Source organism: Colossoma macropomum, unplaced genomic scaffold (assembly GCF_904425465.1).
Source record: "Colossoma macropomum unplaced genomic scaffold, Colossoma_macropomum, whole genome shotgun sequence".
Lineage (NCBI taxonomy): Eukaryota > Metazoa > Chordata > Actinopteri > Characiformes > Serrasalmidae > Colossoma > Colossoma macropomum.
Window position 1 is genome coordinate 17,369,551 of NW_023494808.1, and position 27,381 is coordinate 17,396,931.

A 27,381-nucleotide genomic window follows, 5' to 3' on the forward strand; every position below is an offset into this window, starting at 1 on the left:
CTGAGGGAGGACTCGCTTTGCCACGTCGGTCTGTGAGCGCTGAGACGCTGGAGCTGACCTGCCCTCGCAGTTAATCACAGCAGCTGCAGAGTCTCTCACCTCCTCAACTTAATGTTTACCTGTTCGGAAAAAGTGCTGGACAGTATTACTCTCCCGTGTGGCCTCGTTTCCCGCCTTCACACACAAGACAAGAGCAGAGCAGAGCATAGCAGAGCTGCTGCTGGTCTGTGTGAAACCTCCTCAGAGCGCGTCTGCATTTCCAGAAACCAGAAACAAATGTTCGCTCTCGACTCCGCTTTTCTCTTTACCCCGCTTGACTGATGTCTCTAACTGATGTGTGAGTATTTTCCGCTCTTTTCCTCCAAAGATAGACTCTCGCTGTCCACGCAGAACGGCCCGTTTTCTTTCAGTCAATGTGGAAAAAAAAGTGTAGCTACACTTCACACAGCCCAACTTCACGTCGGAGCTGGTTAGCTCGTATGCTAATTATGCTAACGAGCGAACTACCGTTACGGCCAACTAAAGCGAACTGAAACGGTGTGTTTTGGGTTCTTTGCACATGTTTATACAGTTGTGGGCGGCTTATAAAGAGCCTCCGGTTTCGTTAGTGGCCTGTACAGGGTTTGTGAAATGTTAAGGTGGTTTATAAGCGAAACCTGGCGAAGTGTAAGGTAGCTACAGGTTGGTTTTACCTGAGGAGGAGAAGCAGGAGAAGCCACAGGTCTGGCTAATCTGTAGTGACACTGAAGCACCAGGTGGTGAGAGGCGTTTGCGTGTTATAAAGGACTTTATTTTAGATACTCAGGTGTTTAATTCCGGGAACGAAGTCAGCTTGCAGAACGGAACTGTTGTTTAATGAAGTGAGAGATGAGTCTGAAGTCAGCTTCCTATTCGCCAGCTTAATGTTCGAATTTTGCCGTTCCACCTTAAATAGTGCAGCAGTTACATTCAGCCGCCTCAGGCACCTGAATGTAACTGCTGTACGATTTAAGGTGGAACGCCAAAAGTCGAATAAGAAGCTGTCTTCAGCTTCGTAAGCGAGAGTCTGTTTTCTGTCCGATTTATACCGTTGTTTACCCGCGTAGGCCCTGTTTTTAGCTGTAAAATGCACGTTTCTTACTAGACTAATGAAATTGGGCGCAGTTGAGCTTCGTTGCGCATGTTTTCTCAGGTTCCTCATTTTACTGTACGTTGCACTTCGCTGGCAGATGAACCGCAGTGAACTGATTATGCTGACTCCTGAGTTTCAAACATATGGTGAGAAATTCAGTACACACTTAATGGGGAACTCCACCTGTTTTTCAAGATTTCTGGATAATTCAGTCCTTAAGATGTAAACAAACATCCAGAGTGGTTTGACGTGAAATGATTCATTGTAGAGAAACTTACAGGCTCTGATTTCTTTACAGTGGTGCTGATAGGAACCAGGGGTCACAAGGACTGCAACTCAAGTATAACCATTTTATTTTCTATCCAAAACCACAAGTGAACCTACGGTACACGTGTCTTATGAGTTTTTAATATGTAATGTTGATAAGGGTAGTCATCAATCTGAAAAAAAAGTTTTTTTTTGTGGACTATTTTGCCCCACAATTCCTTGTGTGTACCCTTCTACCACAATTGGATTAAAATAAATGGATTCAAATACATTTTAGACCAATATTTCATCACAAAACTATCATCAGACAATGTGTTAGGCAGTGTATTCATAACCATTTAATGTAATAGCTTTCTATGAAGGAGTTTCTAGAGGTGGATGTTTGGTTCCTATCACCAGTGCTGCACAATTCTGACTCTAAGTTTCTCTAGAACGGAGCATTTTACACCAAACCACTCTGAATGACTTTGTTTACATCTCAACACCTTTTAAAGAATTTGCTGACACCAGACACTAACTGAAGGGCTAAACAGTATAGACATAAATACCTTATCGCAATTATATAGACACATAACTGCGACTGCAGTACATTGGAAGATCAGATGTAGACTTCTGTTACATTGGCCTCTTAGCTCCAGGGCAAAACGAGCAAACATCAGACACCAAACATGTCTTGGCTGATTAGCTGCTTGTAGGATTAAAGGTTACACTGTGTAAAATTGATTTTTCAGTGAGCCGTTACTTCAGAGTCATTGTATAAAAATTTTGAAATCTGCTTTGAATAAAAATCATGTTGCCTTTGTTGGATCATGTGAATGTTGTTATTCATCAAAACTCACCTGGAAGTTCTGAGATTTGGTCAGGATGCTGACAGCACCAAATAACATTTGCTGACTTGCCAGAGATATCGATCTGGCGAAGGCCAGTATTATGATAACAATGGTATTGTAATGATACTCTCTTATTGATGTGATGATTTCAAGCTGTTGTTCCTCAGCATTTTCTGTTATGGTTAAAATCTCTTTTTTTGGGTTAGAAAGTGCATTTTTTGTAGCCTGTAGTCTGATGCACATAATCATAGTTCTTGAGGGTCCATATTTGTCATTGCATAACATTGTGAGAGATTGATGCCTCCTTTGCATTCCAGTGTTTTGTGGTTCGCAGCATATCTCCAGGGTTTTTTTCTATCTTGACGTGTCACTGGAAGTCTTTAGGTTTTCTGTGTGGTGGGAAGTCACCTATAGGGAATTCCTCCCTTCGTTGGAGTCATCCTATTAGAAAGTGGAGCAACGTTAAGCTTTTTGTTCTTTCTTTTATTTATTAATGTATCTCTTAGGCCTGTCTTTTCTAATGTTGGATATCATCAACAGATAATTTTACAAGCGTGACTTAACTAAGTTCTGTCAAAAGAGCATCATAAAATAATTAAAGCCTTGCAATGAACCCTTTGAACCATGCAGCTTTATAACATATAACCCAGTTTCCTTATTTACTAGGCCAGTATTTTCTCTTTTAATGTAAATTACATTATTTAGTGTAAACAAATGTCTGCTGAGAGAGAGAGAGATCTGGTTGTGTGGTTTAATTCTTAAAATTGAAAAAGAATGTTTCTTTTTTCAGTTCATTTATTATGGATGTTGCTGCATAATATGTTTTTCAATAATCATGATCGAATCATCTGCCTTCACAATTGGGCTGAAAGTATCTTTTTTATATTGAAATTACAATTTGATAGAGTGCAATTTTCAGAATCTACTTTACCAACAACTTTGCCTTAACAGGTTTTACTTGGGCACCTTAATCCTAATGACACAGAGCTTAGACCAGTCAGAAGCAACCAAACACTCAGTAGTTGCTGTATATGTGACAGCACAACCAGAGCTAACTGACTGTGTTGCGCAGTACTGCAGTTAAATATTTTGCCCAAATTGTTCAGCTCTACTTCACAAAACTGATATAAGTGTGTAGTATTCAGATGAGCCCTTCTGCCAGTCTCTGAATGTTTCATTGTGTGCTGGGAGCATCCTGACCAATCACAGATGTTCTGTGTGAATTAGTGTCCACAACAGTCCTAATGCAGATTAATCTTAACGCCACATCCAGAGGTTAGAGGTATGTTTTCAGTATATTGAAAGGTTAATTGCTATCACAATATGTAGCACTATAATTTCAGTCTGATATTTTGTCCATATAATTAAGCCCTAAGCAGAGAATGGTACTATTGCCTTAATTCTCTTTGAGAATGTACAATTTCCATTGAACATGATGAGTATTTAAGCAGTATGACTGTTCCCTCAGTATTGTTCGGCCCTAGTTACGGGTGGATCAGACCCTCTTAAAAATGTTCACACCCATTGTCCTGTACTTTTCCTTTATGAATCATTCTGTTGCCTGTTTTCTGAGTTAATGTGCTGGGCAGCTGGCTTTCTTCTGCTCTTCAGAAGAGACAATGTTCTGGCAGTGTCCATCCCTGCCAAGTGCATGTGCATTTTATTTTGCCGAAATATTACTTTCTGATTCTTTTTCTCCTCCTGTCTATCCAGCGGCTGGGCTGCGCTGGGCGAGGCCGTGAGGACGTGGTCACTGGGAGCTGCTGGGGTTGTGGTGGTGGTCGACGTGGGAGCTGGACATGCCCGGGGGCCGCAGGGGTCCGAGTAGACAGCAGCTCAGCCGCTCGGCGCTGCCTTCCCTGCAGACTCTGGTGGGGGGCGGCCTCAGCAACGGCACAGGACCCAGGAGCAGGTATGATCTCCAGTAATATAGTATATAGTGGAGGGTAGCGACTACTTAGTTTAGTGAATTCTAGTAATACATGATAACATGTACACAGACCAGGCCAGCTTTGGTGCCAGTTATGGTGTCTTGGAATGAGTGAGTTTGCTGGACAAATGGGTAAAATTGCAGTTGTGTATTGGTTGTTGTGCAAAACCACTTATATTTTGTAATCACATGACATGGTAGGTTAGACATGAGTCAGCATTGTGCCAACATTATATATTCTGTGTGTGTTCGTGGCTGTTGCAAAATTAAAGTCATATGTGTCTAAAGCTTGAGATGCGCTCAAGCTTTAATCTAGCACTCCTGAAACTGCTTTTAACCCAAAGCACCGCAGCTTTATCAGTGAGCCTGAGAGCATTTTTCGGTTCACTTTTCTGTGTTTTATCACAATGGATAATGTTCAAATATATTTGTTGACCATCAGATCTGTATTTACACTCATAAATGATTTAAGTAAAGTGTCTGTAGAAAACATTTGAGCATAGCTGTTTGAATGAGGGAGTCTGTATTTAAGCACTTACTTTAAGAAACATGGCTGCGTTTGGTCTGAAGGAAGCGTTATTGAGTGGCTTAAAAATTTTCCTCTCCCCCCTGTTCACTGTCGAGCTTAACTCAAAGTTGGTTTAAAATACACTGTTTCTGCTCTCCGCTTCCGCCAGGGTTGCCAGATTGGGTATTGTCAGAATTTTAATGCAGCGCCCATGATAAAAATAAGCAAACAGTAATCATTGTTTTCTGTTCATCAAGTAATAAAATCAATAATGTCTTTTCTCATTGTTATAGAATATACAAATATTCGAGATAACATTCTACAGAATTTTCAAAAATGAAAATGGCCGATAGCTGCAGGACTTCAAAAGGCATTTTGATAGAAGTTGTTGATATGCAGAGTTGGACAAAGTATTTTGAAAAAGTAGTAACAGCTGAATTCTGAATACACTGTCATAAATGTATTCAGTGAGGTATTTCATTACAACACATAAAGTAACTTATTCAGAGTACATTTACAATACATGATGATAAGGCACATGGAAAAACCCACGTTGATTCCCACTGCTGTTTGCTGTTACTGGTTTGCAGTTTTCTTTGTATAGTTCTTCTGTTAAGAAGAAAAATTTGCTTATGATTAAAATGAACTTACGTAATTCTCAATGCTGTTTTGGCTCTCATCGCCTGCCTCAGTCCACTGCTGCTCCCACAGCAGCCATTGATGTAAACAAACTTTAGAATTTGTCTAACGAACATGGTTGCTACGTGTCCTCATATTAAAATGGTTAATAAACTAATAAAATTAATTCATGGTGTTACTTTAAAAGATTGTATTTTTTTGTATTTATTTATTGGGTAGATATTCTAAAAGTATTCTTCTGAAAATTTTCAAAGGTAACTGTATTCTCAGTACAGTCTTTATAAAATGTAATTTGAACTGAACACAGAATCCCAATGCTTGTATTCCGTTACATCCCAACCCTGTGGAAAATGATGAGGAGATAAAGTTAAAAATAAACCACACAGGATGTTTTTTTGTTAAATGTCTCACATGTAGCATGGATACTGTGGAGTCAGTTAAAGGGCAGCAGTCCAGGGCATGACCTCCTTCACATATGCAAAATAGCAACAGGACATTTTGCCACAGATTTTGTTTACTTCAAATTTTAATATTTTTATCACAGTTTTTGTCCAGCAGGAATTTATTTTGCCCAGCAGAGTTTTTACCAGTATTTGCTTTATCATATACCAATATATAAACCCTGGCGTAGTCATGAGCGTAACAGTCAAACTTAGGCCGATGTATATGTGTACAGGTAGGCGATTGGTTAAATGGTTCTGCAGCAAAAACAGACCCGTGTTAGACAAAGGTACACAAGTTTTACCAATCATTGGTGCACATAAATTAATAAGACTGGCATAAAGAATCCAATCATCTACTTTCTATTCGGTTTGTGCAGTTACTGTACACTGGTGCTTGTTTACCATACTCCTGATATCCTCAGAGAAGTGCATTGTGTTGCGATGTATCACAGTAATGATGATAAATTGTCGTATGGCCTGTAGTCTAAATAAATGATATAGAGTAGCCAGGTGATTGTAGTTTATGGGTTAAATGTGCTTTAGAGAGTTTCAAGACGTTATGAAGAGGTGTGGAATCAGCTCCATTAGGAAGTGAATGAATGGAAGCCAGGTGTTATAAATGTTTTTATGTTGTCCTTCAGTGTAACTGGAGGTTTTTGTATGCATGTGTGGTCAGTTAATGACTTAAGCCGTTATTCTGCTGTTATTTTGCTCCCATCTTTCCATTTCAGTCTAAAAGCACCTTTTTTGCTATTCTTGATGAGATGAAAGTAAAGGATTTATACTGATTGATGTTACAGTTTTAATGTTAATATTGTTACCAATGTTGTGAACATACCCAGAAGGTCAATAGAGGCAGATAGTTGGACGCTGTCATTTAAAGACTTCTGATCGAAAGGTCACCACCTGTGTGCAAATCCAGCATGTTGTTGGAGAGACTGTGTAAGCATAAAGTACATTTATCTGACATAGTGCAGCACATAAGGTAAAGTTTGTGCTTTGTAAGCTTGGTGTTATGTAGTATCTTGTGTTGGATCAACTGTAGTTTATTGTATATTAGGTGAAAATATATTATTACCAGCACTTTACCGCTGTTGGTTGTGGTATTGAGATCATGGTGTTATCCATTTGATAATTCGTATGGTATTTGAAGCGGATCATTTGAAGTATGAAGTAATGACGTGGTCCATGCAAGGATGGTGCTGTCTTGCAGTCTTTCACAACTGCTTTCAGCTGAATGTTTTCAAACATGTTTTCACCAGGTAAGTGGTATTGTTCTTTTAACCTATCAAAGGTCATAAAACGGCTCTCTTTGAAGATGTTTGACAAATGGATAATACCGTGTTTTGACTGAGTGGGTGTGAAGGAGCTGTATAATTTAAATGATGGATTATAAAAGAAAGGTGACCTGTCACCATAATACACACTATGTGGTCAAAATTATGTGGGCAAATAGCTTTTTCCAAACTGTTGGCACAAAGTTGAAGGCGTGTAATTATCTAAATTGTCTATGTCCTAAAGCATTTACTTTACCATTCACTGAAGCTAAGGGCCAAGCCCAAACCCTGGAAAACAGCCCCCCCCCCACTAAACTTTACTGTTGGCCTTCCGATAAGTAGCGTTCACCTGGCATCTGCCAAACCCAGACTTGTGAGATAGTGAAGCGTTATTCATCACCCTAGAGAGCACGTTTCCACTGCTTTAGAGTCTGCTGGGAACATGCTTAACACTACTCCAGCTGATGCTTGGCATTGCGCCTGGTGATCTTGGGCTTATGTGCAGCTGCTTGGCCATGAAACCCAGTTCATGAAACTACTCGTACACAATTCTAGAATTGTTACGCTCTATGTGCTTCAGCACTTGGCAGCCCCGCTCTGAGTTTGCATGGTCTACCGCTTCGTGGTTAAGCTGTTGTTGCTCCTAGATGCTTCAATTTCACAATCGTAGCCCTTACATTTGATCGAGGCAGATCTAGCAGGACAGAAATTTCACAAACTGCCTTGTGGCAGAGGTGCCGTCCTGTCAGAAATATCACGTTTAAAGTCACAAAGCTCTTCAGTACGGCCCATTCTACTGCTAGTGTTTGTGTATAGAAATTGCAAGTCTATGCTTGATTTTATAAACATTTTGGCAGTGAATACAGCTAAAACACCAGAACTCAATAATTAGGAGGGCTGTCCACATACTTGTGGCCAAATAGGGTATAAGGGTTGTCTTGTTTGCAGGTGTGTTAAAGTATGGATCAGTCCTAAGGATTTTGTCAGAAGGCAGAAACTGAATCCACAGTTCAATTGGTGTTCAGTAACCAAACATGAGTATGTGAAATATTCTATCCAGTGATAAACATACGGAAGAAAATAAATTCTCCTCGAGCCTTTGCAACGTGTACACTGTGCAGGTCTCACACTACCAGCCCTGTGGGCCAATTGTTTGACTGACTTATTATTCTAATTTAGACCTGTATATTTAAATGAATTTTCTGATTTGGTGAACGCCATAAGTTATCTCTTTGAAATATCAGAGTTGCTCTTAAATTTTCTATTTGATTAACCCAATTAGCCAGTGCGGTTTGTTGCTTAAGTAGTTTAAAATCTGTAATCGATAGTTAAGATCAATACTCTGTTCTAGACAAATGAAAGAAATTCAATAAACTGAGTAGCTTTGCTCTATAAGCTCCGTTGATTTTCACACTTTCAGTAATGGGTATGAGAGACAAGGAAAGAGAGAGAAGGTAAAAGTATTTTGTGGCATATAATTTTGGTTGGTTTGGTGCCTTACTTGCTTAAGTCTATTTTATTATGCGATTGCTAATGTCTGAGCCCTGATAACAAGAATAATAATAGTATTTAAAAATGAAGAATGGTACCGTTTGATCAAACAGAGCTGTTCTAGGAAGGGTTGTGCATTCTGACTAATTTTGATTTTCAAGTAAACAAGAAAACATTGACGAAAAAAGGAACTTCGGCCAAAATTAATGTAGAGCTGTTGGCTTTTCTTTTTAGGTAATGTAAATGATGTTAAGAGGCTAAAAATCAGTAACACAAGAGCAATAGGTTTGAAAATGTATTTTATTAAGTAAACAGCCAAGGGAAATAGGTGTGTTTTCATGGTGGTTGAGTCATGGAGGTTGCCTGTTCAGATTAACTAATTGATCCAATCCCTTGTGTTAACAGGCTAACAGAGTTAATAGCTTAACTAGATGATAAGAACTCATCGTTTTTACACTGAGGTATTTTCTGAGGTATTTTCTGTTAGTTCTGAGTAATAACACTCACATTTAGGCAGTCGTTTTTTGTAGTTTCAAAGTATAATGTACTTGCTGTCTCACAAATATATACAAAACTGTCACGTTTTAGTTCTGTGAAAACAGAGTTTTACTGAATTATTGGCCTTTGTATTTTCTCTTTTTTCTTCTCTATTTCCGTCTTCCCATGAACATAATGAATACCTAAATAGTGATTTCAGTATTCAAATACTGATACCTTGAACTGTTAAGAGTGCTTGAGTATGCATGCATGTCCCTAATAGACAGTTCTACTGTTCATAGGACGCTCAGGGCGAAAGGGCCCGGGCAAGGCTTTTCTCACATTTAGATAGATGCATCTGTTAAGATTTTCCAATGGCCAACATGCTTGCAGACGTTATTATGCATTTCAGCAGCATTTATGAGAGGTAATAGAACTGCTATTAATTAGAAATGAATAGTAAATTTGATCAAAGATGTTATGCTGGTGTTATAGCAGTAATATAGCAGCTCTCTCCATTCTCCTCCCTCCACAGGAGCAGTAACTCAGTGGGCCTGTCAGCCCCACCCCTCACAACCCTGATCACGCCGGAGCCTGTGCGTCACTCCCGTATCCCGGAGCTTCCTCTGGACAGCACCCTGCTGTTTGAGTTCCTGCTCTTCCTCTACCTGCTGGTGGCGCTCTTCGTGCAGTACATTAACATCTACAGGACTGTATGGTGGTATCCTCACAGCCACCCTGCTGCCTCTACCTCGCTGGTGGGTACTGCTGACCTGTATGTAGGTATACATAGTTGTTGTTTATGCCATCTAGTGCAGCACTTACCTTATTTTACATGGGGAGCTTTGTGAGTAAAAGTTACTTACGTACTTATTAGTGATGCACCGAAATGAAAATTCAAGGCTGAAACGAATTTTCATTTGTTGTTTTATTTATGCTTTTGAATAAAACTACTAAACATAAATACACTTTTATTGCCGATAAAATCTGGTACCAACAAGACAAAATTGATCTGACAAATATAGTTTGCATTATATAAACTTAAATCACTACAGTATGTGCCTATGAACTCCAGTGTGCTAGAGAACAGAGGATGGTTGGTCATTGAAGGCAGTGAATTTTTTTTTCTTTTGTAAAGTTAGACTTTTTTGTGAAATGTTTGTTGTCATTTCAAAAAGTGAAGCTATAGATGGCGTCGGCATGGGTCTTTTCTGCTTCTGTTGTTTTGCTGTATTCTGCATGTCAAGTGAAGTGGTGTCAACCCTATTGTGGAGAGTTTCTTGAGTATTAGTTAGAGCCTAACCTAGGGCTGGGCGATAAAACGATAACGATAAGTATCGTGATATAACTTTTCCTCGATAGAGCGATAAGACAGGTTCGATAAATGTTCCATATAATACACCGTTCTCACACTTCCACGTTTTAGCGGAAGCCCTGGTGGCGTTTTCTACTGCAACTAAAGCGACACTACTCTGCTGTCGCCAGGAGAGGGCGCACTTCCGAATTTTTCGACTTGATTAGAGAGGGAGGGAGCCATGAGTAAAAAAGGGTCGCCAGATATACTTTAGCAACGGCTGAAACGCGGAGTTATACAGTCCCTGTCTGAGTGGATGTTATCGGCGATCTGTTCTCCTGTGACCGAGTGTGAGTGACGAGGTCAGTGGTGTAACTGTACTGTCCTACAGTGAACTCACCTCTTTCCGTGCATCCTAACAACTTTAGCGGTGTTAAATCACGTCTGCAGCGCCGTGTTACAGCGCCAAACCGTCATATTTTAGTATTAGTGCATTCTCGGGCAACGAAAGTGAAAGAAAGAAGTGGTTCATGTTCGAAAGTAAACTGAGGAAGCTGTGAGGCATTGGAGAGCGGGAGAGCGCTGTCTTTCCAGGCTAGCTGTTTTTAGCTGCTGGCTAACTTGAAGCAGCGCTCCGGCAAAACACGGTGAACTGATGATACTGTAGATCAAACAAGACATAAAATCACCGCTTTCAGTTTAAACATGCCTAAAAGGAGGACTCTGTGACTGGTGTGAGAGATTCACACTGCAGATAATGCTTTTACACAGGGAACGTCAGATATACTGCGGTTCACCCCTTAAACTACTATGATAGCATAGAGAAACCCAGCCGTCGCTAGCTGGTGTCTGAATACTGTGATCTGCTCTGACATGGATGTGGTAGGAGTGACAGCAGTGACCTACCGAACCGAGCTGACGTTGTTGAGAAACTAAAGAGTTTAGCACTGTTGTTGGCAGCTTGTTTAGTATTTGTAACGGGGTAACCGAGCGCTCGTCACCAGACAGCTAAAAATAACCTGTTTGCTTTCTTAAATTATGACTATTACAAAAATTGCAGCTGTGCTTTTCAAGCTGATAAAAACAGCTCAGAAACTTTCTCCCACTGTCCCAAGACAGATTTGTGAAATGTTCCACTGTTTGCCGAGTGTTTGTCATGATCCGACCATAAGTGATAGTTTAAAACCACCCAGGAGCAAAATCAGCCTTCAAACGTGAAAGAAATAATGATTTGACATTTATCGCGATATGTATCGATATCGAACGATATGAATTTTGTTTATTATGATAATGTTTTTGGCCATATCGCCCAGCTCTAGCCTAACCCATAAATTGATGTGCGTAATGGCCAAAAGTGAGCTAGTTGCAGATTTATATTGGCTGATATAAATGCCAGTAAATGACCAAAAAAAAAAAATGGAGAGGCGGAAGACAGATCCTTCACCCCTGAGTGTTGTTGCATTGTTTATCCATCAAAGGGCGCTCTGCAACTTCTCTGTTGGCAACACACCTTAAATCACAACAATCTGCTGACCCAATCAGAGTTGAGTACTCCATGATGGAGATAGTCTGCGTTCATGATAAGCTGTTAAATGTCATGTGTAACGCGTTACTTAAATAATAATAAAAATATCCCCATCACTTCTCTGCTTAGCCTAAATAGCCTGGCAACATTCATGTCAGCCATGCCTGCTTTTGCTGCAGTAACGTGAAAACCGGTGCGAACATCACAGTTATGGTAGTTGAGTGCTGTAGACTAAGCTGTTGACAAACTTGATTGTGGATTTATTTATGAAACAGTGTGTCAGTTAAATATAGTTAAACTATAGCGTTTGACTTATTCTCCCTAAATCAAGTCAACTTCTTATTCACCAGCTTCTTTTTCAAATTTCCTGTTCCACCTTAAATGATACAGCAGTTACATTCTGGTGCCTCACACTATGTTCACTTGTCCAGAATGGATAGTAGCTGCGTCAGTTTGCTTGTTCTGTGAGGAACAAAGGAGGTCTTACTGCACTTGAAGGCACTTGTCTTGTGTGGGGCTGTATCTCCAAAATCAGCTCAGGCTAAGTTATGGAGATCCGACCTGTGAGGAAGCATTTTAGCCCTTGAAATGAGGTGGAGAAACTTTTTGAAGTGGAAAGCATCCTGCACAGTGTCTGGTTTGCCCATTCTGTGAGGAGAAAATGAGATCTTTGCACTTGAAGACTGAGCTGTGAGTGAAAGCTTTAGTTTTATGAACTCTTTCATGGAAGAGTTCATGAAGTTTTAGGTCCTCAAATAAAGTGGAGAAACTCTGCATTCTCCTTTCGGTTTTCCAAAACCTGCACACTGTTACAGTTTGCCCATTTTGGGAGAAGTAAAGGACCTTCTCATAGATGTTCTGACTGTCTTGTTTTCATGGCAGGAACAATCTGACAAAAGAAAAAATCGTATCTGTTGTGTGTAGTTTTCATGCAAAAAAAATTTAATATTTTACAATTTCAAGTTGTGTGTAACGGCCTTAACGGGCTTAACATGCCATGTTCAGGTGCTTCTGATGATTAATCCAGATAATCTTTAAATTAAATGATAATATGACAGATGTTTATTGATGTTCGTATCAGTACAGCGTGAAAGTTGCATGTTTATTTTTAAGTTGCATTATGTCATGTTATTTTGGTGAGGACTCTTGAATATCTACATGTAACAAATGTTGGGGAAAATCTTTGAAGAAGAAGAAGAAGACCAGCCAATATGTTTGATTTTAAAATCCCTAAATATCGAAATCGGAATCAGTCTTAAAAATCCTTAATTGATCAGGCACTATTGAGTGTCATACCCTTTCTGCATGCTCAACATGAACATAATTTATAAATCGCTTGTTTAAGTCCCTCATAAACTGTGAAACCTGTTTTTTTTCCTTGCTGCTGCTCAAACTGTTTGAATGTGTCTGTGCTGATCGGTGCAGAAAACAAAAAAACACTTTTGACCATTTTTTTTTTTTAAAAGGGCCACTTTTGACTACTTTTGCATGGCTGAAATTTCAGGGGCATTTCTAGTACTCATGCACTTAATGTTTCAGTACACTAACTTGGTGTGGGCTCAGCCTTTGATGAGACTCTTTAATATATTAAGTTCTTGTCAAATAAGCCTTAATCAGGTAAGTAATTACCTAGAGCAACTAGTAGTAGTTAAAAATGTAGTTTATGGTCTTTACTAAAGCACATCTTAAAACGTGTAACATACATAACCTGCTCATCTAGTCACGCAAAGACTTTGTAAAAATTGCTTCCATAGCGCAGTTATCTCCACAAAAGTGTGGAGGCTAACTGCACACACACAATAGCCTGGGCACACAGACGTTTATCTTTGCCGTTTTAAGATACCACAGATATTTTCAGTGAATCAGACCATAGACACCATCATGAACCCCACAGTGCAGGTTTTTGCAGCAGCAGCGATGAACTGATTTTGAATTTTTTGAATTTTTAATATGATAATTGCTAATCAACAACTTATCGTGACCCATTTCTGTATCGTATTGTTATATAATTATATTTTTAAATTTTATGAAATATTTACCTTATTTATCAGATCAAAATAATGCCATTCACAATAGTGTGTGAATAAAAAATAAGAATTTCTAAAGTTAAAGAACAGCAATATAGCATTAACTGACAACAACTAACAGTGTTCAGGATCCTTATCATTACCCAGTGATGAACCTGATCCTAGGCTATAAAAATACAGAGTAGCTACACAGTAGAATAATTGCCGCTAGCTATGACTTTGTGCTTCACTAAATATTTTGGAAAACTGAAGGGGAAGAGAATATACAACAATAAAAAAAAATGTTTACACAAAAGGAAACTCTAGTTTGACTCTAGTTTTGACATTCAAAATGAAGCTGATTGGATCCCCAGTCATTTGTCTTGCATATATTAGCATATTTGAACAAGGTAACAGGCTAATAGGTTTAGCTGATTCATATAGGATATTAATCACATTTGAACAGTTTCAAATTCTGTATGTCTTGCCATTTTTAACACTATTTTTGGGTATTTGGTTTCGGTCAGAACTCACGTCAGTAAATTACTTTACATGCCATTAGTGGCTGTTTCAAGGAAACTCGCAGCAGCCAGTAGAGGTTGCTTTGGGGTCTACAAGAAGGGAAATTCCCATCGCTAGTGACAATATGCACGACTGCACAAGCTTTAGTGGGTAAATAAGCTAGCCATCAGCTATAATTTCAGTAGTGGCCCAATAATAATGATGTTGTTCGACAGATAATTTATTGATAACACGTTAGCCACCAATGTATGCTTCCCTAATCAGCAGTTAAGGCCTAGATAAGAAAGCTGTCTGTCTTGTTTAGGGAGCTTATCTGTTAACTAATTAATTTAGAAATTTTGAGAGATGTTGGACATAAGTAATCCTGTGATTTTAAAGTTTCAAGAATTTCAGTTACGATAGATCCCAAACAGTGTAATTTTTTTCTGGCCCCATTGTTTTGTCCAAAATGGTAACTTAACAGGAGAGGGCAAAAACATTCTTTACTTTCAATGTAAGTTAATGTAAAGAGATTTATTTGAAGCAGTGTTGGAGCATTTGTTTTGGTCCAATCATAAAGAAATTTGTAAAGGACATCTGCAAAGCTCAAATTATGCAGAAAACTAAAAAAAAAAACTAATCACAAAAAAAAAAATCTTTTTTTCTTTTTTCCCCTTTGGACAGTGACAACATACTTATTTTCTCTATTACTACATTTGTATGCATCAGAAAGCAAGCAGTACACATACAGAGTGTTAAAGCTTATAGTTAGCTTTTTCAGATAAAGGTTAAACATGTGTTGATTATGTAAAAATACTCTTGCTATATTTAAATCTAGTTTCTGTGGAATAAGTTTTCAACAGGTGTTCTCTGTTGCTGCCTTCTTACAAGTAGTCCAAATTCAAAAGTGTGACTGCTGTACAAAAGCACCTGTTAAATTGTGTTGATAAATAAGGGATCTGCAGCAGTAAACGTGATTAAAAAAATAAGTTTATTAAGCAGTTTACAGTGGAATTCAGTAATTAATTATGTCTAAATTTGTGATTTCTTCCTATTTCTAGAACTTCTATCTGATGGACTACCACCTGGCTATCTTCATCACTGTGATGCTGGCCAGAAGACTAGTGTGGACCATCGTTTCAGAGGTACCTTTTTTGTGTGTATAAGTCCATAAAACAACAAAGAAGAAAGAGCTCGATGCACTCCCAGCCTTTCATTCCTCACTCTTATAAGTTCACAGTAACTTTCACAACAATCATTTTCAATATTTTTTCTTTGTAGTTATTGAAAACCTTAGAATGTGGACATACAAAGGACCTTAGGAGGTTAGAAAATATCTGAATGTCTAAATAAACTGTTCATGTCCACAATTGTTTGCCAGCATTTTATATTTCCAATTCTGATTGGCCATGTGCTGCAGTGAATTAAGAAGATAATCAGAGTCAGATAATTATTTAAAACTGTGTATAGGCCTACATTTATATACAGTAGAGGTAGGTGATATGGCGAAAATGTAATCACAATGCTTCAAACTGTTTTCAGGATACATGAGACATACATGAGAGGCAGTTGTACAATTATTTTTACAGTTCACATAGTGTTTATTGATATTATTAATGGAGTGACTGTGATCAAAGCCTTATTTAGCGCTGTGGTCTTGTGCAGGGGTCCTCTAATCGGGACATTTGGTCCAGTTTGTAGTCCTGGACTTTTTAGTCAGTAATGTAGGTAGCTGAACTGTTGATTTATCTTATTGGCATCCTAGTGTATCAGCAATTACAAAATCTAGAATGGAAAATGGTTTCAAGGTCTGGATTTGAAGACCTCATTTATGGCAGTGGGTTAATTCAAGTGGCACAAAGTATGGAAAGAGGTTTCATTGTTCAAATACCAAACACTAATCTATCATTGATACATCAATACATTCAGTACATTTAATGATTTATTTGTTTCTTTTTGCCTCCTTTCATATATTAGGCCTCTCAGACAAGCCCCTCATCGTTGGTGCAGTACGTGCTTCTGATTGTGGCCCGGCTGAGCCTGCTGACCCTTTGTGGTTGGGTTTTGTGCTGGACCCTCGTCAACCTCTTCAAGACTCACTCAGTGCTTAACCTGCTCTTCCTAGGCTACCCGTAAGCAGATACTAATGCTTAATCCAGAACTCAAACAAATACACACCATATCCTCTCACCCTGTCTGTACCTAAAGAACTTTACCCTGTAGTGTTGATGCACAATGTGTGTTGGTCTTCTAGACCACAGACGTCAAACACAAGTCCCACAGGCCATATCAGGTCCGCGGCATAACCCCATCCACGTGACGTTAGCCAAGTGTAGGCGTTGCGCTAATGAACAAACACAGTGAAGGAGGCTCTGCTCACACAGAGAAGTGTGACTGACTCAGTGGCCGTTGGACACAAAGCCGTTGGTCACTTTAAACATCCCAACTTGGTATATTTCCACCAGGAATTCATGGTGCAATTTAGCTTGTTTTTAAACACACAAACACAAACACTTCCCCAATACGAGGGGAGACACATAGGCTAACAAAGCAGAGGCAGCAATGTTGACATTTCGTACTAAAGTCTGCCTATGCCTGCTTTACTCTATTTGACTGAGTAGAATTGAGAGGTATAAATGTTGATTTTTTTTTTTTTTTTTTAAACTGTCTTTGTAAAATAGACTGTAGAGAGACTGTATTGTCCTACTGTGTACATCACCATTTTCTTTAGCTTCAGTGCACAGTGTTGACAGTGCTGCTCAGTTTCTCTGCGTTTCTGCTCAGTACTCAGCATGCAGTGTGTTATTTTGAATGAAACAGCTTTATTCAACATTGTTCATGGACAGAGCTGTCTGTAAGGGCTGCGTTTCTCGTAGCATAGACGAAGCGTTTTCAGACAGGGTGAGCGTGTAAATCTTAGGCTTTGTCCGTACATGACGGTCTATTCAAATGTACATTGTGAGTCACCAAAGAACAAGATGAAATCATGAAAAGTCTATGTCTGGGTTTAGAGGATATGCTTCTACAGCTCAACCAGCCAAACAGAAGACTCAGAGAAGCCACTCCACAAGTGAGCCTCGGATGTGATTTCTGCTGTCAGTCTGCTTCAGAGACTGTTGTTGAAAGAAACAGATGAGGAGCATCAAAACTATACATGAAACGTATAGCTGTACAGAAGCACTTTTTACTCTCAGAGGTCTCTCCACCATTGAAATGCCTCACTGATGTTAACAGGTCTTTGCCTTTGCTTGATCTAAGAACTTCTTTATCAATCTTTGTTCTTCAGATCTTCTTCTCTTTGGCTGTTTCTCTGCCATGTCTTCTTGACAGTGCGAGAAGTACAGTTTCATAAAGCACATCAAAATGTTGTTTTATTAAATTTTTCAGTAAGCTTAGTTCATTTACAAAGCTGTGCCTTTGAACTGTTTTTTGGTTTCTGGTTAGAAACCTAAAACTCTATAGAAGAGCAAAGAAACATCTCAAAAGCTTTGGTTTTGTTACTTAATTAATACAACAGAGTATCAGTTTTTTTGCTTAAAAAAAGGTCAGTCACTTAACTGCTGTTTAAATATTCTATCTGCTCTGACCTGAGCATAGCTTACATTACAGTAGTTGGGTGTTTTCCTGTGTAGCAGGTGAAATGTTAAAAAAAACAAGTTGAAATGCTTTCGTTATATGAAATGACTTGCAGAATAAACACACATTTTTCTTATTACGATTAGTTAGAGGGGAATGTGGGGGCTTTTAGGTTGTAGAGAATGACCATAGGAGTCAGTCAGATTGGCTTTGCTCAGTTCTACAGTGAAAGTGTGGTAGAACCAAATGCTTTGGGGAACTCCAACTTATATCTTGGTGTTGTGACACAGGCTTGGAACTTCTGTGTCCGTGTATAAAGAGGTGGCAGAAGAAATTTTACCTGATACATTTCTATTCATACAGTAAGGTGGAACCAATATTCTTTAGTTTTTATTATTTAATTTACATCCAGTGCATAGATCTAAATTTACACACGTCTTTTGACTTTGTACTTACAAATATGAACCAAAAAGTTTGTTTTCACAAGTGGTAGATATGTTTAAAAAACTACAGTTGATAAAGGGAAGAAGTATTTAGAGCTTCAGAACATCCACAGTAAGAAGTAATTAGCTTTTTGAGGGTTTGTGATTTACTTGTGACTTCAGTGGGATTCGAGTCAAAAGACTGGCTAGACCATGCAAAAACTTTCATCTTTTTTTTTTTAGAAACCAATCTTGAGTTATTTGTACTGTATATTTGGAGTCATGCTTCCTAATGCTTTGCATGCAGTTTATTGCCTATGGTTTTCTGTGTAACAGTTGTTTCTGCTGCTTCCAGGTCGTCCTGCAACTCTTGTTCCGTATTGTTAGTCTGAGATCATGTTGTGAAGTGTTGCATGGTGCACGTGTCTGAGCACGATTAGTTGTGGTTCCATGAGCTTTCCGCTTGCGTATTATCAAACCAGTAGTACTAACATGGATGGTAATTTTTATGGCTCTGTAGCCTTTTCCATTTAAAAGTGGTTTAATAATGTTGTCCCTGAGACAAGCACTATGATTGCTTCTTATTGCACTGGAAACCTCCCAACCAATGCCAGCATCTTTTAGAATGACACCTGGTCCAACCTGCATACCTTGTTTTTCAACATTAATATGTAAAACTTAATTTATGTTTCTGTAACCTTTTAAACATATCTCTGTGTATGTTTGATGTGGATATATGCACTTTTATTTAATAACAAAAAAGTGTCTGAATAGCTGTTTACCCTCATAACTAATAATGTGGATAATCAATGCACATTTAACAAAGCAATAAGCCATGAGAAGCTGTGCATTACAGTAATTTTGCCATGGTTCATTAGGGATGTTAGTCATGATGCTTTACTCACCAGTGAGCAATATATAATTTAGTTTATTAATGATAATTTTGATTGTCAAACAATTCCAGTAATTGCAATTAACATTATTTTGTGAAGTTAATCTTAAGTGCATTAATCTTATTTGATGGAAAAAAGCCCTAACGAGAGATTTTAAGAAAAAGCTGTGCATTTTGTTTTAGCTTAACAACTGAACAAAATAAACTGCATCAGAACACATTTATTATTTTCAGTAATTCTAACATTTTCATTGTGTGAAGGCAGTGTTCACATTACCCTCAGCATGAAAATCATGTGAATGCTACATGTACATGGTAAATTAAGGTGATACATATGATATAAACGTGATTGTAGCAATTACACTTGTTTCCCATCTGGAACCTTCAGCTTTACTGTTGATTTTGTCTTCTTTACTGTTGATCTTGTTTCTGCTCATTGATTTTTGACGTAGTTCTCCCTCAAGCACTGTTCAGCATAGTCTGCTGAAAGCATCCTCTAGTTTTAATAATGCACTAATTTTGACTCCACTAATAATACAATGAACAATTCTTCTGCCAAGCAGTGCAGTCGAGCAACAGTAGGCAATGGATACCATAAGATCATAAACATAATGATCAAGTTTTATACCAAGAACAATACAGTACATAATAAAGAATTTTGCAGCAATTTCAAATGTGGCTCAACCAATCAGATTTTAGACCCAGAACTGTTTTGTAAGTTGTTACAACTTACTGGGAATGCTGGGAATGAATGATGTTCCATCATAATTTCCACGTCTTTCTCTCTTAGGTTCGGTGTGTACGTGCCGCTATGCTGCTTCCACCAGGAGGGACGAACACAGCCGGCTAAAACTGACTGCGGCTTCTCAGAGCAGGATGGGACAGATAGCTCTCTGCTTCGACCAAAGGACTTCCTGGCACTCCTGCGCGAGAACCTAAGAGAGCAGTTCTCCAGCCCCACCCATGTACCTGCCCACACCTGCCCCCCCTCACCTGAGCTCATACGCACTGAGGTGGAGGAGCTAAAGAGTGACTTTAACCGCCGAATTAAAGAAGTGCTCTTCAACTCGCTCTTCAGTGCCTATTACGTAGCCTTCCTGCCACTTTGTTTCGTCCAGGTGGGTATTTATGCATGTGGTTCATGAACATGTTTAGGTAGAAAGGGGAACTGGTCAAACCTCAATCTTCTAACCAGGCAATTTGCCGTAGTTTATTCTGAAATGGCATTTCAGGTTAGATCATAACCCAGTTATATTGAATTTAGCAATCCTTAATAATCAGAAAGATCTGGCGAAATGAAACTGCCTCGTGCAATTCGTACTTAGAAGAACAATTCAGTTAAATATCAATCAGTTAGGCTACCTTTACACAGCAGGTGAAGGTGTCCCAAATCTGATTTTCTCACCAAATTCGTTTTTTTTGTTTGGTTTTTTGTCATGTTATTCTGCCACGGCCACTTCTTTGGTTCTTGTCCTTGGATTCTTTAAACTGTTCTTTGACGCTGCAGCCTCGGTCTCCTCCGGCTATGTTTGGCCATTTTGTTCGAAATCTCTTCAAACACGGAGCGGGTACGATACGTCTCTTCTGATTTCTTGGTACAGAAACATCAGCCTAAATGTTCGAGTCTCAGCAGCGTGAAATTTTGGCGAATGCCGAGTTAAACTGACGTAAAAGTCGCGTGATTTCCGATCTGGCTGTTCAGACTGAGTGGCATTGCCACAGATCAGAAACATATCGGATTTCAGTACCACATATGAAATCTCAATCTCAAAGAATTGAAAATGTCAGATTCAATGTGTTTTTGCTGTTCACACTGCTACACAGATGACACATCTGTGTTACATAAGGAGAAAAAGATCGGATTTGGGCCAGTTTTACCTGCTGTGTAAACGTAGCCTTGTAAATTCCCTGGACTGTCTCTGATCCTGCCATGATGATCCCAAAAAGATAAAAACAAATATGTAGAGTTGCAGGGTGACATCAGAATAACATCAGTATCAACAGACAGCTTAAGAAAATTGACATGAGACAGATATTTAGATTTTACTGGTGTTCTAAACCAAAACTTGATGATGTAGTTATTGTTCTCAGTTTATTGCAGTTTATTGACCATGTAGTCCCAATTTTTGTGTTTTGTATGTTTTTGTATTAGCATCAACAGATATGTACATGAAAAATACTTGAGATCAGCATCGTCCCACGGTTCCTGTATCGGTGCTTCGCTACAAACATGAGTGACATTAGAAGATTCTGTTATTTAAGGTTGTGTGTTTTTGTCCTCCCCAGAATACACAGTACTACGACATGCGCTGGTCCTGTGAGCACTTGATCATGGTGTGGATCAATGCGTTTGTCATGCTGATGAGCCAGCTTCTGCCGCCCAGCTACTGTGACCTGCTGCACCGTTCAGCTGCCCATCTGGGTCGCTGGCAACGGCTCGAGCATGGCTCATACAGCAACGCACCGCAGCATGTGTGAGTAGATTTGTTCATCCTTGCTCAGCTAGTTTGCCATGCACAGCAATACCTGAAGTGTGAAATAATGTGAAAGTTGAAGAATCCGTTTATTAGGAATGTGGCAACTGATTGGAAAATTAATGTTCATTGCTGAAAATATGTAAAATGTTCACATATTTAAGGAGACGACATGATAACATTAATTCAAAAAGGTCTTTTTTGATCTTGATAATATGTGCTTGAGGTATTTTAATTTAAATGATCCGTCGCAATTATCACATAATTGTCTGACAGCAATTACTTGATCTGATTGAAATTGCTTAAGCTAATGGCAGTTGTTTCACACAGTTGTTACCTTTCACAACAATTATGTGTTTGTTGCAACAGAATGCGTATTGCATCAGTTGGGTTGTAGAAAAAAAATAAAAAAATAAGCAAGCAACAAATGCATTTCTCGAGATGCACTACATGGACAAAAGCACTGGGACACCTACTCATTACACCTACAGGAGCTTTTATGACATCCCATTCTAAATCCATAGGCATTAATGTAGAGTTGGTTCCCTCTATGCTGCTATAACAGCTTCCACTCTTCTGGGAAGCTTTCTGCAAGAGTTTGGAGTGTGTCTGTGGGAATTTTTGCCCATTGATCCAGAAGAGCATTTGTGAGGTCAGACACTGATGCTGGATGAGAGGGCCTGGCTCACAGTCTCCTTTCTTGTTCATACTAAAGGTGTTTGATGGGGTTGAGGTCAGGGCTCTGTGAGGGCCAGTCAAGTTCTTCCACAAACTGACCCTACCATGCCTTTATGGACCTTGCTTTGTGCACTGGGGCACAATGATGCTGGAACAGAACAGGGTCTTCCCCAAACTGTTCCCACAAAGTTGGAAGCATACAATTGTCCAAAATGTCTTGGTCTGCTGAAGCATTACGATTTTCCTTCTCTGGAACTAAGGGGTCTAGGCCAACCCCTGAAAAACCCCATTTTCCCTCCTCCTCCAAGCATTACAGTTGGCATAATGCTGTCAGGCAGGTAATGTTCTCCAGACTCATCCATCAGACTGTTAGATAGAGAAGCGAGATTCATCACTCCACAGAATATGTTTCCACTGCTCCAGAGTCCAGTGGCGGCGTGCTTTACACCACTGCATCCGATGCTTGGCATTGTGCTTGGTGACGTAAGGCTTGCATACAGCTGCTCAGCCATGGGAACCCATGCTATGAAGCCCCCAGCGCTCAGTTTTTGTACTGATGTTAATGCCAGAGGAGGTTTAGAACTCTGCAGTTATTGAGTCAGCAGAGCGTTGGTGACTTTTATGCCCTATGCCCCTCAGCACTCAGCGACCCGCTCTGTAACTCTGTGGTCTTTGTGGAGTTGTTGTGGTTCCTAAATGCTTCCACTTTTAAATAATACCACTCACAGTTGGTCATAGAATATCTAGGAGGGAAAACATTTCGCAAACTGACTTGTTGCAACAGTAGCATCCTATTACAGTACCACACTTGAATTCAGTGAGCTCTTTAGAACAGTCCATTCTTTCTTTAAATGTTTATAAGACAGACCGCATGGCTAGGTGCTTGATTTTATACACCTGTGGCAATGGAACTGTAAACACCTGAATTAAATGATTTAAAAGGGTGTGTCTCAGTACTTTCGTCCATATAGTGTATATTATGGGTTCTACAAAAACAAAAAGGAACGAAAGTTCTAACTTCTGTCTGATGCTATAACACCTTTACACAGCTGCAGTGCGTAATGTTTTTTTATTTGAACTCAGGCTGTTTGTGTTGTCAGTTGAAAGCTAAGAAGCCAGATATCTAATTAGCCAATATGCCCAGTTAAGGCTTGAACTTTAATAATTGTATATAACAAACAAATAAGACAGATAAATTGTTCAACACAATTGTTCATATGGCAAAAATATGAATTGTCAGTCAAAAAGTCATGATCATGACAGGCCTAATTACACATTTCCTCAATCTGGTTATTCGCTGCAAAGGTTTGATATTTAAACACTAACTACTTCAGTACACTTGGTGGTGATATGGGCCATTTATTCGCCAGACATGATGGGCAAAATGGTCTAGCTGTTAACTAGAATTAGCTATTTTTCAGTGTTGAAATTATGGAGAGGAGTTTTGAGTTTGAGGAAAATGTCTCGGAGCAAAAGGAGATTGTGGCAGAATGTTTTTCTCAGAGCTGCAAATAGTATTCAGACTTGTGCAAGGGAGGAAATTACCTATGATTTACTTAATTACTGATACTGAAAGATATGGAAATCTAAATCATGATAAGATTTATGGTCATATCTCCCTGCCTTATAATTGAGGTTAAAGGTAATAAAAGAAGATTGGACCGTAGAGTTAATTAGCTTCTTGGATTCTTCATGGATTGCATCTAGCAAAAGGAATATTGCATTGTGATATGCTAAAACCTATCAACCTACCAATCTTGTTGTAAAACCTATGGATGTTATTCTGTCTTATGTTACTCAGGTGGTCTGAGAGCACCATCTGGCCTCAGGGGGTTCTGGTGCGACACAGCCGCTGTCTCTACAAGGCTGTTGGGCCGTATAATGTGGCCTTGCCCTCTGATGTCTCCCACGCCAGGTTTTATGTGAGTATCCCCTACAAACACTTTCTCTGCCTCAGTGGTTGTTTGAGCCATTAATGTCAGAAACAGCTTTCGGTTCCAAACGACAGTTAATAGCAAAGATAGGAAAAAAATGTGACCTGCAGTTTTTTCCCTTAGTATCAGTTGTGCAGTTGTTATGTGGTTGGCTTTGGCCTCACTGCAGCTCATTTGCATTATTATGGTGATCTAAGTAGGCGTAAGTTTAGCATTGAAACTGACACTGGGTGGAGGTAACTGAAATTTTCAGTTCTGTGGTTTCAGACTTCCTCTAAAGCATGTACACTTTGTTATATTATACATTATACTCCAGTATGTTGTGTGTGTGTGTATATATGAAAGGCAATTTTGTTTTTGTTTCAAAGCTTTTAAGCCACATGTTCTTGTTTATAGCATCATGTTTGTAGTGAACCTCTCTCAGGCCTGTTTCGCACATACTTTGCCTCTTTCACATGTACTATATAGAACATCTTGCCTTTTCCTGTCATACTTTTTCTCCCAGTTTAGTCATTTTCACTTTTACCCATGAGCTAGGTCTCCCCATCACGCAGTGCTACCAGGCTGGAACAGTGAGGGCTAGGATGTGGCTTAACAGTGTGACATCTTCTCTGCCACTAACACAGCATAACAGCTGAACACCCTTGGAGGAGAACATTAACTTCCAATTATGTTGTGTCAGCTAACAGACGCCAGCATTGGCTAGCATCATGATGGGGGAGAGGAAGGGCGAGGCCAGTCATGCCCTTTTGATCTACAGATAGCCGTATCTCCAACTCAATCTCGTGATGACATGGCCAACACTTAACCTGGCAGTATACTTTAAATGCCGTAAGAACTAAATGAAATGTAACTACTGCCGACCATGCTGTCATAAACACACTTAAAAAGAGCTCTGTGTATGTCTCCGCACCGCTAGAAACTCGCTCAGTGGACCTGGAGGAGGTCTCTGAACAAATGATGTGGTGAATAGAACCAGTCATTTCATATTTAAGTGTAAACAGATTTAGGTATAGTTTCTTTCACTGGGCTATCAGAACTTTAAATTCCACAAACATTAAGTTCTAGGGGCAGTAAACACTGGAATAAGCCTATATGATATAAAGACTACTGCCACCTGTTGAGTTCTTTTAAGATTAACTGTGATGTAGCTTATTAGTAAAAGCACCTTTTATTAATTTAATTAGCTTATATTATTATTACATTTTGGTGCAATATCCTATTCTCCTAAATTATTTTATATGATTATACATTTTCTTAACTTGCTTTTCTGTCTTGCTTGCACTGATTAGGAGTAGCCCTCTTAATTTCGTTGTATGTTTTGTACAGTGAAAGTAAAGGCAATCTATTGTATTCTATTCATGATCTGTCATAAACTGCCTTTGCAGTCTCCAGCACAGTCAGCAAAGTTGTGTCGTCTTTTAACAAACACCGTGTGGTGAAACTCTGGCAAAGAATTGTGAAATTTAAATCTACTTTCTGAATTAACCAGTGACAATTTGTCACCAGTAAACACAGATAAAACAGTTCCTATGATATTTTTTATTTTAACTGTAGATAGGCTATGCAACCAGTATGTAACAGCTGGTATAAGTGCCAATGACTCTCCATTTAAATGGTTTCTACATGCCACTACGTTAAAAAAAAAAAAGATGTTGCGGCACAGGTAAATGTAGCGCTTAGGACCAAGTGTAGTCAGGGAGAGGTCTCGGAACAAACAACATAGTGATTACGATCATAGTCATAGTCATAGTCAGGTAGAAGTCTTACTGGCACTGGAATGAGGAGTTCTGTTCAGCTCAAACCACTGTGACGTTCTGGATGAAGACATCATTTTGCTTCAAAATGTCTTTGTTTTCCTTTGAAGCATAGCGCCAGCTGTAGACAATTACACGATTTGGGGGCATTTTGCTGACCATGTTAAACAGATTTGAGTATTACCACAGCCTGCCCAAGCACCTCAGAAGGGGCAGCGCATCTAGACAAAGAAACAAAAAAGTGCCTGATATCAAAATGTTAGATGAACATTCCCTCTAACATCACAAGTAAGAAAACTGCCAAGAGTAGTAAATGAATGCATTGCATTTGATAAGTATTTTTATTAAGCAAAATAACTGATTTGACTGGTTATTTAAACAAAAAAAGGATGTCTGTAGAGCTTGTTTACGAGAGGTTTTCATGTATGAGCCCTCTGTACCGTTACTCAGTGGCCATTGTGTGTGAACTGTCACGCTGCCACATCACTCATCATGCAGAGGTAGTGTTTGTGTAAGAGGGGCATCAGCTTTAAAAAGTGCTTTGAAATTCTCACATTGAGAGCGACTTCAGCTCTTCTGCTAATAATCAATGTCTCCATTTCCCTCTTTAGTTTCTGTTCCATAAGCCATTGCGGATCCTGAACCTGTTAATTGGGATCGAGTCGAGCGTGGTGCTTTACCAGCTGTATTCTCTGCTGCGCTCTGAGCGCTGGAACCACACGCTGTCGCTGGGCCTCATCCTCTTCTGCAACTACTACGTGCTCTTTAAGCTGCTGCGGGATCGTATTGTGCTGGGCAAAGCCTACTCCTACCCCCTCAGTGGCAACAGCCTGGGCCTAAAGTCGCAGTGAGGCCCCAGCTAGGAGCTTTGGAGGACCTGAGCGTGCCAGAAAAAGGGGTTAAAGGAATGACTGTGAACTCCAGCTGTTTATTTTGATACGGTTCTATTTTCATGCAATGTTTATCTATTTAAGAAAATATTTTATTTTGTATACTGTTACACGAATGAACACGGGGCATTACGTTTTTGCGACGTGATGTCATTTCCTCCCTAATGCGAAATAAAAAAGGAAAAAAAAAGTCGCAGACGGGGAGGAGCGTCGAGGCCTTGTAGCACGCGTCTCACACGACGTCCAAATTTCCGCCAAAGATGCTCTTAAACAGGCAGCCAGTCGAGAAGTCGGAGGACTGAGGAGCGGATGGAGTCCAGTCCATTGCCTGTATAGTGAATGCTGTATCATTTTTCATTACATTACTGTATTTTATGATTGTTATTATCTGTTTATAGCCTGATATTGGTGCATTTTATCAGACTTCATTTTTTTTCCAGAAACGTCAGAAATATGCTC

At 39.3% G+C, this 27,381-nt stretch overlaps 1 protein-coding gene across 1 annotated transcript; it reads left to right on the top strand.

The window, feature by feature from the left end:
- On the top strand, window positions 1-27,101 carry tmem39a (transmembrane protein 39A). Its single transcript, XM_036557406.1, has 9 exons — window positions 1-337; window positions 3,922-4,120; window positions 9,509-9,731; window positions 15,361-15,444; window positions 16,277-16,431; window positions 19,980-20,307; window positions 21,476-21,663; window positions 24,143-24,263; window positions 26,644-27,101. The coding sequence occupies exons 2-9, from the start codon at window positions 4,008-4,010 to the stop codon at window positions 26,881-26,883; spliced, it is 1,452 nt and encodes a 483-aa protein (XP_036413299.1). The 5' UTR covers window positions 1-337; window positions 3,922-4,007; the 3' UTR covers window positions 26,884-27,101.
- Window positions 27,102-27,381: the final 280 nt, after the last annotated feature.

Coding starts and splice junctions, on each gene's coding strand:
- tmem39a (XM_036557406.1), top strand. CDS start 4,008: ATGCCCGGGGGCCGCAGGGGTCCGAGTAGACAGCAGCTCAGCCGCTCG. Junction 15,445..16,276: donor TGTGGACCATCGTTTCAGAG/GTACCTTTTTTG, acceptor TTCATATATTAG/GCCTCTCAGACAAGCCCCTC. Junction 20,308..21,475: donor TGCCACTTTGTTTCGTCCAG/GTGGGTATTTAT, acceptor TGTCCTCCCCAG/AATACACAGTACTACGACAT.